Below are 12,500 nucleotides of genomic sequence, written 5' to 3'. Positions count from 1 at the left end.
GGCCAGCAATAAAACAGCAATGATGATCAATGTATTGGACCCAGAAAACACACAAAACACGTTGAATTGGATTTCATGAACGCAAGCATGCTCAGTGAAGCATTTTAAAGACTGAACATGTGATCACAGGTTGCAAAGATAAACATATAATGGCAAAACTGAGATCAAATGAAGTGCTGGCAGGTCCTGAGGCCTTGTGTGGCTTTCTTGCTGGCATCTGTAACTGTGGCAATCACACCAGCCCCATCCCATTTTGCATGCATGTAAATATGATTTTTATTTCAACTAAGTTATCCGTTTAGACTTGGCCTGTCAAACTAACACGGTCTCTCAAGCCAGCACCTTTAACAGACGTTTACAGCAACACTCATGACTTTCTATTCTTGCTGTGATGCCTTGAACCAACCGGGTTAAGTAGCTACAGGAAAATAGCCACACAGTTAAAAAAGCCCATTTCCACTGTCAGATTTTAAAGCAACTGGAAATGTTAAGAATCTGCAGGGAAGAGGACGAACGTCTATATGTCTATACAGACACTCTGCACAGTGAGGAGGACGGTTCCAGTGGTTGAAGATCACAGCTGTGGAATAGCAGACACTAATTAGTTCTTGTGATATCATACAAAATTCACTGACCACTTCAAAAAGCTGGGTAGATAGGGGCCCACCAAATATCTGTGCCCAGACTTGATAAGGCGGGTCTGGGGAAGATGGGTCCTGCTGCCAGCAAATATTTCTAAAAATGAATCGCCCTCTTATTCTGTATAGTCTTTTTTATTCAGCCAATAAAAAGACATTTATTACATATGCATATTATTTTGGGGGGCTTCTTCCCCAAGTTAACTTAAAAGCCTTCTGATGGATGCAAGTCACTAAACCTGGTCCTGCAGATCTTCCTTCTTGTGGACTGTAGTTCAAACCACAACCTGCCACACCTTCTCCAGCATCTTCACCTTCTTCAGAAGTCCTTGACTGGCTGGATCAGATGCATGAGGGGAAGGATGAGAGATACAGGTTAGAACTAAATTAAAACTTTTATACAAAGTTTTATTATAAACACTAGAACTCCAGGAGGAGGGTTTGTGGCCACTGCTGGAGGTAGAGTGAAAGAGAAAGAGAAAGAGAAAGAGAGGGAGTGTATACCACAAACATGGGTGCTTATTCAGGAGAAGAACAAGAACCTTCCTTGGTGCTCATCAAACACCTGCTTATACAGTGGCCTGCCTCTGGCTTAAACTTCAAAGGGTTCATTATGAAGACCTCTGCTGCTTAGAAAAGTTCTGGTACTTTCCAACACTCAAATTCTCAGGGGCTTTTTCTGAGGTAGGGACACTTTCCAATGCCCGATGTATACACGTTTTATTATGAATGTTGTCATCATGTTTGATTATTGTCAGAAATTGGAATTTTATTCCATCAAATATGAAATATTTATGCAGTTTTCTTATATATATTTTGCACATACTCAGTAACTATAGGGGCAGTCATGGGCTGGAGGTCAGGGATCTGGCCCTGTGACCAGAAGGTCGCTGGTTCAATCCCCAGAGCCGACTGAGGTGACTGAGGTGTCCTCGAGCAAGACTCGTAACCCCCAACTGCTCCCCAGGCGCAGTGGATAGGGCTGCCCACCGCTCTGGCCAAGTGTGCTCACTGCCCCCTAGTGTGTGTGTCTATTCACTAGTGTGTATGTGGTGTTTCACTTAATGGATGCGTTAAATGCAGAGGTGGAATTAATAAAGTATCACTTAACTTATATGAAAGTATGAGGTATGATGGTACTTATTCAGAATTTAATGGCAAATATCTGCTACTTTCTAGTAATATTTGGTGTATAATTTGCAATTATGTAAGTACAGAGTAACTAATGTGAGAAATACCAGATATTTCAGTTTTTAATGATTCAGCATTTCAGTAAATACATGCATAATTAACAGAGTAAGTTCCTTTATTCAAGTACAGTAATTCTTCACATATTACTTGGCATGTTTACTGGTAAGTTCTTTGTTATGTTGTGGTAATATATTGGTAACAAAAGTATAAAATAAAGTGTAACTTTGTACAGTGTTTATACAGTAGAGCGTCCTGTTCATCATTATATGCTGAAATGAACCAGATACACTACCTGGTACCTGGTTTCTGCAATTGATGGAAAAGAGTATAATATCACAAATGGAAAAGCAGGTTTTACTGTGTCCAATTGTAGAATGTATTAGAGTAATTCCTGAGATTAGTAAGTTATTGGAGAAGATACGTCCTCCAAATATTAATTTATTTCAGTAGAAACTACTTATAAATGTATGGCATGTGTTTAGACCAGGACGCTCTACTAGCACTGCATTAGTACACATGACTGATCAATGATTGACACATATTGATGACAGGAAACTAGTTGGAGCGGTGCTCTTGGATTTTACAGTGACTTTTGATGTCACAGTATTTCTATTGCTAAGCTCAGATACTATGGCTTGTCGTCTTACCTCCACCTCTTCAGTTTCCTCTCTGGGAGAGCACAGTGTGTAGTTTTCAATGGCAGTTTCTCATAGTAAAAAAGTACCTGCCACGTCATTTCACTGTGGAAGTTGTTTCGCTGTCAACAGAACAACTTTCCCCCCCTGTGCTTGCACGCACACACACACACACACACACACACACACACACACACACACACACACACACACTCTTAGCCTGCACATGTCCACAATAAGCGAAACAACTCTCCAACACTCCACCCATTCAGTGCAACACCGAGTTCCCATCAGCTCTCTCTGCTGGTCTTGAAGTGGATTTGCTTACCTTGTCTATTAAATAAAGTTATATAGAAATACAGAAAATCAGGGTTAGTTACTGGCTTAATAAGAAACTATGGTGAACTGTTACTGAAGCACTTTTTTTCAGAGATAAACATCTACCATAAGTCTAAAGATTCATGTAAAAAGCAGCGGAGCTATTTGTTCATTTATTTGCTTGTTTGTTTTTTGTTTGTCTTATCAGAAATGTTGGTCAGAGAAGATGCAATTAAGATGTACCTTGGAAATATTGGTAAATCACATTTTCTTATTAAATGAAAACACACACACACACACACACAAACACACACACACCCTCTTGCCAGTAGTATTTGCCATATTGATGCTCTTCTTACTGGATTAAGAATAAGAATTCTTATATCTTCTCAAATAGGTTACTGTGTGCCCTGAGAATATATTTAAATATTAGTTAGTAACTGATGCGGTAACTAGCTAATAAAATGGTAAGATATTATTAACAGGCTCTAATTACTCAAACAATTGGTTAATTTTCCAGTTGATCCAAAATAACGTACATAGTATGTATAACAGTAAAAGTGATTTTAAAAATAGTCTTTTTACACTTTTTGTAAGAATTGCAGAAATAAGAGGCTCAAATCTTACAACATAATATCCACCCACAAACTGGAGTCTTGCTTTCTTGCTGCGTCCTTTGGTGGCTGGTCTTTCTGTAATGAGGAGCGATGAGGAGGCGGACGCACATGCGGAGACCAGAAAGATTTATTCAGGGCAAATCCAGAATCAGGGTCGAGACAATCCAGAGTCATAGAGCCAACACGTAGAGAACGGGGAACTGGCATAGTGTAAGAAACACACGATCCAAACAACACACGTCGCACAGAACGTACAACACATCCAACACAAAGAGCAGCAAACACAGGGCTTAAATACAAACAAGGGTAGCAATGGTTTACACGGCGCAGATGGAAAACAGGAGGAGCGAATTGGGGTGGAGTCAAGAAAACAAGGGGCAGGACCGAGACAGAATCACAACAAATGCACGTGGAAGGCCAAAACACAAAGCACATGGAGGAGTGGGAGGAGCCAATCGTGACAACATTAGCCTCGCTATTTATTACTGCAACTGCTACGGGACGGCGGGGGGTGGAACCAAGCGCAGAACTGAAGCCCAACAAAAACGTAACGGGCGACGGAAAACGAAGTCACCACCGCCACTGAAGAAGCGCTCGGACCGAGAATTCAACCAGCGCTGTGATGGTCGACGGTCCGTGCTGCCGCTGCACCATGTGAGTGAGACGACGTGCTCAAACAAAAGAGACTTAGAAAGGCGAAATCAACACAAAGACGCCGCCACCGTGACTGCGGAGGTTGGCGGGCTTCACTTGATCCAAGCCTTTCGAGGCTTGGATTTCTTTCTCTCTCTCTCTTTTTTTTTTATCTTTCTCTGTTCTGTTTTTTATTTCCTTTCCTGTTCTGTTCTTTTCTTCTCTTCTCTTTTCTTTTCTTGGAAGTGTCGTACCGGTCACCCCCTCTATAAAGGTGTGACAAACACTGGTGTTTGCCAGCACCTTATATACGAAGGCTTCCAGGTGCCTCAAGTTAGTCTTGATTACTGGCACCTTGCCGCTGTCGCCCTCTGCTGGCCGCCTTGCTGGCAGGTAGTGCAGGCTGAACCCTTACACCAACTGATGTTTCAATCATCAAATGCTTTCAGAACTAGAAATGTAAGCAAATGATTTATTTCAGAACTTTGTTATTGCAGTTATACGTTTGACATGATATACAAAATGTGTTTTTTTACTTTAAATATCCAATATACTTTGGTTTCATGAGCAAAAATGATTTTCTCTTTTACAGATAACATTTTTTCACCATGAAGCTCAAACACATGTTCTCCTCGAATGCATTTTCTGTTTATCTCACAATGTTCTAACTCTCACATTGCATAGATTTAATAGGAAACACTTACAACACTTTTCTTAATATTGACAACAATGCAGAGTTTAGTACTTGGCAAACATTGACACAAAAGTACACCTTAAAATATATATATATCTTTTGTACATGGACAGTTAACCTTCTCCACACTGTCCCACAGACCTTAATTACCAGGATCATTACCTTTATTACTTTATTACCACTGTTATTATATTTAATTGCGTCTAACCACATGAAGTGCCTGTTAAGTTGAACTGATTAGCTGTTTCTTCCTGTGTTAGTCTCTTAATGTTTTTCCTCCAGTAAACAGCGCACATTAATTTCTGTGCAATTTTGTGAATGAGTACCACCCAATCAGTGAACCAATGATACCTGAACCCCAGAAGATCAAAGCCCCCTGCAAAATGAAACACATCCAAGACTCTGTCAAAATTCCTATTGAAGAAAATATTGCAATAATTATCAACCCAACTCCGAAACCCTTCAGAGCCGATGGAAAGATTTCAGCTATTATAGCAAACATTGCTATTACCTTCAGTGCTTGAACATGAACGTTCAAGAAGCTTAGAAAAGCATATATTACTTGCTTTACAGTTAACCCTATTTTCTCTTTTTTTTGTCTCTTCTGCTCCTCTCTGATAATGTGATGCATTTCACTGTTCATATTGAAAATTTCTGCTATTACTGTAAATTATTGTTATTATTAGTGTAGTGTTGTCATCCAGTTTGCTGCACTGTTATCTTTTCAGATACTCCTCACCTGATGTGAGCAACTGAAGACTTTTTAGACCTTCTTTGGAAAAGTTCTTTTCAGTCCATTTGTGTATTCCCAGTGTCCTTCTCCTCTGTACGTCTCCCCAGTCTGATCACCAGCTGGATCACACAAGGACAGTGAGGCACACTGCTCTATTTCAGCTTTCAGATCTTCTTCAGAACGTGATGTATTGAACAGCCTTAGGATGTTGAGTGAGATGTTTCTACCCTCCTCTGTTCCTACAAGTTTCTCAAGGACAAATCTTAATAATAATGCCTCTCTGCCCAGGATGGTGCGTCCAGCTGAATGTTTTACTGGTCCATTCTCACCCAGGAGGACAATCCTTAGAGCTGACGCTGTGGAGAGACATTATATATTTTAAATATCGTACAACTAAGAATCAAACTCATCAAATTCTTAACACAAGTACACTGTATTGGATAATATGGACAGATCAAAACACAGTACGTCTCTGTGACGTTTGTATTAAGCACAAAACTAGTCTAACTGAAGCACGATATCCATTCAACAGGCACAGATGTAGCAAAAATATCAAGCGTTGCTATCTCCTCTCTCAGATAAGCTGATACATGTGAATTTGCTCTACAGGCATGTTTAACAAGCTAGGTCACAGAATTTCATGGTCATACCGACAAAGACATTTTCTCAGTTATATTCAGTTAAATTCAGTATTAATTTGAACTGAAAGCTTAAAACAACTTTCCCTTGCTTTCTTCTTGATCGCTAACCTCCATCAGATCTGCTTCTTCAATCAGTCTCCTTCAGCTTCTTTCTCTTGGACACCAGCCCATCGCAGGGCAGACAGACAGACACACCTAGGGGAAATATGGCATCTCCAATTGGCCTGACTGCATGTCTTTGGACTGTGGGAGGAAACCGGAGAACCCGGAGGAAACCCACGCAGACACACAGAGAGGACCCCAGTCACGGAATCGAACCCAGACCCTCCTCGCTGGGAGGCGACAGGGCTACCCACCACGCCACAAATCCATTTAAGAAAGTGTTATTAATGATTGTTGTTACTTACAGCTTCACTGTTTCGTCGTCAAACATGACAAATATACGTCCTATTTTATAAGCCTGGAAGTTGCATCAAGAACAGTGGTATACTGTGGAAAGACGTCTGTAATGTGGAGTGCTGCAATGTTTTGCTTAGCGATCTGTTATGTATATCAGCGTTATGTGATTATAATGGCTGCTTGGTATTGCATTGAGAATGAGTTGCCAAGCTTAAAGAAGAGTCAGAAGTCCTACATGTAGTCAATGAGTTCAACTGCATGAAGAACATCCAGCTATACAGTCCAAAATCCATACTGTAGGTTACTGTTTCACTGTATTATACATTTAGAATAAGGTCTCATTTTTACTTCAGTGACCTTTTGGCCAAAATGTCTTCAGCTCCGGCAGCTGAAAAACCCGAGACCCTCACCCAGGTCTGATATAATTTGGTTTTCAATGTATGAAGTCTGATACGACTGATATGAGCCAGGGCCTCCACTTTTCATGTTAGCACAGCAGAGGCAGCGCTGCAATAGACCAGCAGCAGCACCTACCTCGCGTCACACCCAGATTTTACAGGATATTGTAAGTTTGCAGATGCCATGGTAAGGTTGAATAATGAAGAATGAATGAGATGATTTGTAAAATGTACCTTTATTTGGGAAAGTGAGTTAAATAACATTTAGAGGGGCCTAAAGCCCCCCTAAACCTGACCAAGCAGCATCTGTTGTTTTACATATACATCTTTACATAATGATTTCAACTAGATATTTATAGTTCATGTAAGATCTGGTTCATGGTTCTGTGAGTGCACCTAGCAATGGAAAATGAACATATATAATTACTGGATGAATCCATGGGCCAACTTCCCTACAGCATGTGTCATTACCTAATAGATTTCCTTGAAAATAAATAAATAATAATAATAAAAAAAGGTTTAATTTATAAACCCTTGCTAAACTGTGCTCCATTGACGTTGTGGTTGATTTTTGGACTCCACCCACTGGGTTCTCAAATATTGAGTTTAACCCCTTAAAATCACAGGCTTAATGAATACTAAGGCTTATCCTTCAGTAACTACATGGACCACAATGCAAACCAGATTTCTGATATTTATATCAAACATTTCAATTATGAACAACATATAATTTCTGCGTCAAATATTACCATGAGTTTGAAAAGGTTTCACAGCTAACCATCCCATTTAAAATGGAATAAATGAACATAATGCCTCTAAAAGTAGGATACAGATATCCTGGATGCTGAATTCAAAGGATTATTTTGGAAATTATTATTATAGGTTGTAATGTATAGCCTCATTTTAATAAGCTTGTAATTTGCATAAAGAACAGTGGAGCTGTTGAAAAAAGCCTCAAATGTGCTGTGCTGCAATGTTTCGACTAACACCATTGTGATTATAGTAACCGCATAGTATCACATGGTGAATGAACAGGTCTGAACAGGTTTGGAAGTATTCCCAACCACACTTGACAGATTTAGCGACATGAAAATCATGAATGGACCTCTGCTTACCTGACTGTGGAACACCAAGGCATTAGATTATGCAAAGGAACTCCTAAAGAACAGTCAGAATGGGAAAGCCCTGCAGGTAGTCGATGAGTTAAACCACCCAGAGAACTGCTAGATGATTGACGTCAGGCCTGTACTTTCGGTTTTGAACAGGCACCTTCCTGATCGGGCGCTTGATATGTGCCTAACGTATATGTGTAGGAATTTGATCAAGCACTGCCCTGAGGCAAAGTTAACAGTTCAGGAAAAGACTTTAGAAACAGAAGTCAGCAAGAGTGGGAAGCATCAGCACAAAATGGAAACTGTGGTTACCATCGGTTACCAAAACGTGGTTGGTTAGTGTAGTGGGTAACACCTCTGCCTTCTACGCTGTAGACTGGGGTTCAATCCCCACCTGAGTAACCGCCCTACACTGTACCAATAAGAGTCAAAATCAGTAACAGTAACTTTTTCGGTAACACTGATAACTTTCAAACAATTAGTCAGTTATGAAGATGTTCAGATCTGCTTTTTCAAAGCGTCAACCAAAATCATTCGAGAGTTTTATAATGTTACAGTTTTTACCCCAAATAATGAAGTAGTTCTACTGCAATGATCCGTCATTAATGGGCTAAAATACTAATTCACTTGCTTATACTTTGAACAGAGGAGGGAGATAAAGGTTTCATTTTGTCTTACCTGTTAATAAAATATCGTTACTACTTTATAAAACACAGAACATGCAAAATGCTCAGACATTCCTTCATATTTTTCACTGTTGCAGTACAAATCACACTTTCATTGGCCCAGTGTGCCGACTGGGCTTAGTTTGAGGATAAAGCCTACGTCACATATCCCCTTTCTTCTGTTTCACTGTTAATTCTCTCACCTTCTAGTCAGTGCTCAACACATTTCTACCCGCGTAATTTCTTCGCATTGTCTTTTTACACTTGTGTTAAATGAGATCAAGATGCGTCTTTGATGCTCTGAATGTGGTTTGAATTATCTAATCATAATCCAAATACGTCCTGGAAGGTGTTTACACACTGCTTTTCATACTATCAAGTCTATATAATTTGTGGACAAATACACTGCGTTTAAAAACTTATCACCGTAGATAAAACATGCCCTCTGGGGGCAGTCATGGGCTGGAGGTTAGGGACCCAGCCTTGTAACCAGAAGGTCGCCGGTTTGATCCCCAGAGCCGACAGCACATGACTGAGGTGTCCTTCAGCAAGACACCTAACCCCCAACTGCTCCCTGGGTGCTGTGGATTGGGCTGCCCACCGCTCTGGGCAAGTGTGCTCACTGCCCCCTAGTGTGTGTGTGCTCACTAGAGAGTAAGTGGTGTTTCACTTCACAGATGGGTTAAATGCGGAGGTGAAATTTCACCGATGTCTGCGACTGATTTACACCAGATAAGAAATCTTATAAATCAGTATATTGGTACACTATGGGAGCACTACTCAATTTCTGTACTTCCATTACACCAGAAAAGCAATGCATTCCACGTATCCAAGTAGAAAACATGCGTATGTGGCTCTGTTGAATGTACATGACAGCATTGCATGAGAATCTGTCTGTGTTACGGTGTTAAATATAGCTACATTGGCATCAGAAGTCTTTCAGATAACTGTTATCAACACAGTCCGCTACTGTGCAAAGACAAAGTTCACTAAGCTCATCCTAAATGGTCTGAAGCCAGTGGAAATGTGAAGTGTGGCCAGACGGTCCAAATTTCAGCTTGTTTTTGGGAGAAACAGATGTTGACTTCTCTGAGTCAAAGACAAAATAGACCAGCCAGATTTGTTTATCAGAGAAAAGGTACAAAACCCGACATCCGTGCCCATGCCATGGGTGACTGGCTCATGTATGAAGGTATCACTGAGGCGTATATTGGGATTTTATGCTGCCAGACAACGTCAATGGCTGAGAAGTTGTTGAAGCACTTTTGAGCCACCATCCAGAATTGATTCCTGGCGAATAGAGGAGTGTTATGGATGGCGTTGTGACGCGGGGAAACAGTCCGAGGCCTTGCAGCTTGGAAGGATTTGCATTGCAGGAGGTTTCACTGCATGGGAGAGTGGTCTGAGGCCCAATGGGAGGCACGTTGATGGATTATGCTGCATTGCTAGTGTTTCATAGAGATAAGTACTGAGATCCAATAGGCTTCATTGTGGTTGGTTCACAGTAAATTGTCCCTTTACTTAGGGAATATGGAGGTGATCCTGTTTGGGTCTCAATGTAAGCAACATAATTTAGTGGGTTTTACAGTGAAGGTAGGTCAGGCTCCAATTTCTAACAAATCAACAGCAAATTATTTAGGTTGTGTTCTAGACGATCAGTTATCAGGGGGTGCTATGGGTGGAAAAGCATGAAATCAAACTGGACAAAATATTTTTTTGGCTAAAATTAGCATTTATTTTTTATTAGCAGCCATTTTTGGTACAGTAGTTCATGGAAATCATTTTAAACAACTTTCGTCTGGTAGAGAAAATAGTAAATTAAATTGAGATTTTCTTATAAATGTTTTAATCAAGGCCCAGACTACCTTAATTATTTTAAACTTTGTAAGGGATCATTATAACTATGCAACTAGAGGGAGAGCAACAAATCTTACACCTTTTAAATTTGACCGGTGAGTTTTTATAAGACTTCTAAGACACCCTGAAGCAGCAGTCTACATTCCTGAAATCCAGAAAGTGGAACAGAGGATTTTAAAACTCCTGGAGAAGCAGGTCTGGCTACATGCAAAGAGCATGAACAAACATTTATGGCATTTGGCTGACACTCTTATCCAGGGTGACTTACAATTTGATCATTTTACACAGGGAGGCGAAGATGGTGTTGGGCGTCTTGCCCAAGGACTCTTATTGGTATAGTGTAGGGTGGTTACCCAGATGGGGATTGAACCCCAGTCTACAAGGCAGAGGTGTTACTCACTATACTAACCAACCACCACACCACACAAACGCATACACACAGTGTAGTTATTTGCAAACATTTATTTTCTGATATATTCTGATGATTGATGATTCAATACAATAATTATACAATTTTTATTTTGGTGTTCCCAGCTGTGGTTTGGCTGTTGAGAACAATTTCTCAATGCCTTCACATGAATTTGTATGAATTTCAAGTAAACGGAAACTGAAACTGATAATTATCTTTGGTTTCCTTTTCCATGGTTCAGTACACAAACACAGTTAAGTTCATTGCTAAAGGCCTGTTTTACCTGCTTTTTTTCATGACATGCTTTTACCTGTTGTATATGAGAAAGATGCACCTATATGCACTCATGATACCCGTCATAGATGGTACAGCAGCCATCTGGGTTCAGTGATGATCAACACCGACATTTAACCTTGGAAAAGAAATGAAAGACAGAGGAAGCATTTTATCTTAAAGCCTTGTAGTCTGTCTTCTGATGTAATGAAAATATAAAATACACGACTTTCAAAAATGGATAATCAGCTCATTTGGCCCAACAAAGTGAAAAACTAAGATATAGACCTCTAGCTGGAGGAACTATAAACCTCATGGAAAAGAAAGACATGGACTCATCACAATTTCACTGTCTTTTCTACTGTCTGAGATTAACACAGGCCCAGAGAACTTAACAGCATTTCTCCATATGTAAGGCTCAGCGGGTGCCAGCAGACGGCAATGATGGCGAGGCGCCACAAGTTCAGGAAACTTCAATTCCCAGAAGCCTTCAGGCTAATTAGGCTCAACCTGGCACACCTGTGGACTCCTCTACTTAAGGCCATGGCAAAGAGCAGCCTTTTGTCATGCCTTTGTAGAGGGGTGACTGGTATGGTACTTAGCCCAGGTGGTATTTAGGAAAAGAGAAGAAAAGAGGGCTGGAGGGAAAAGGGGGGGAAATTGCCCCCAAACTACTTAAAAGAAATTTTAAATCTACCAAAAAGAAGCCTATCCCAGCAGTCATTGGGCGAAAGGCAGGAAACACTGTGGACAGGCAGCCAGTCCATCGTAGCCCAATTAAGCAAATGAGACGTGTAGATGGAAAGATTTAAAGGATAAATAAGAGATCACTGGGTTGGTGCTGTGAGAAAAGTAAAAAAAAGTTTTGCAAATTTATTATTAAAAAAATAATAAATAAATATTATTAAAAAAACTAAAAAAAATCAATGTACATAAGTATTCACAGCCTTTGCCATGACACTCAAAATTTAGCTTGGGAGCATCCTGTTCCCACTGATCATCCTGTTCCCACTGATCATCCTGTTTCCACCGATCATCCTGTTTCCACCGATCATCCTGTTTCCACCGATCATCCTGTTTCCACCGATCATCCTGTTCCCACCGCTCATCCTTCAGTTGTTTTGACAAATTGATTATAGTTAGTGACGGCAAAACGAGGCTTCATGAATCAACGGGGCTTTCCAGCCCAAAGGTTCATTACCTGAAGCCTCACTGATTGGATCGTTCTCACTAGTGACACCTGCTGTGCAAAGGGATGTATGACAGACTAAATCAATCCTGAGCCAG

General features: G+C 40.4%; 1 protein-coding gene across 1 annotated transcript in view; it reads right to left on the bottom strand.

Annotated features, from left to right (window-relative positions):
- The window catches only part of LOC119264674 (GTPase IMAP family member 7-like), a 31,063-nt gene extending 18,741 nt beyond the window's left edge, over positions 1 to 12,322 (bottom strand). The window contains exon 1 of the mRNA XM_037543298.1: positions 12,208 to 12,322. Coding sequence (XP_037399195.1) covers positions 12,208 to 12,322 — 115 coding nt within the window. The remainder of the gene's footprint in view (positions 1 to 12,207) is intronic.
- Positions 12,323 to 12,500: the final 178 nt, after the last annotated feature.

The sequence above is a fragment of the Pygocentrus nattereri genome, chromosome 12 (assembly GCF_015220715.1).
Source record: "Pygocentrus nattereri isolate fPygNat1 chromosome 12, fPygNat1.pri, whole genome shotgun sequence".
Lineage (NCBI taxonomy): Eukaryota > Metazoa > Chordata > Actinopteri > Characiformes > Serrasalmidae > Pygocentrus > Pygocentrus nattereri.
Note: the sequence above shows the minus strand (reverse complement) of the source record. Positions and strands in the feature narration are given on the sequence as shown.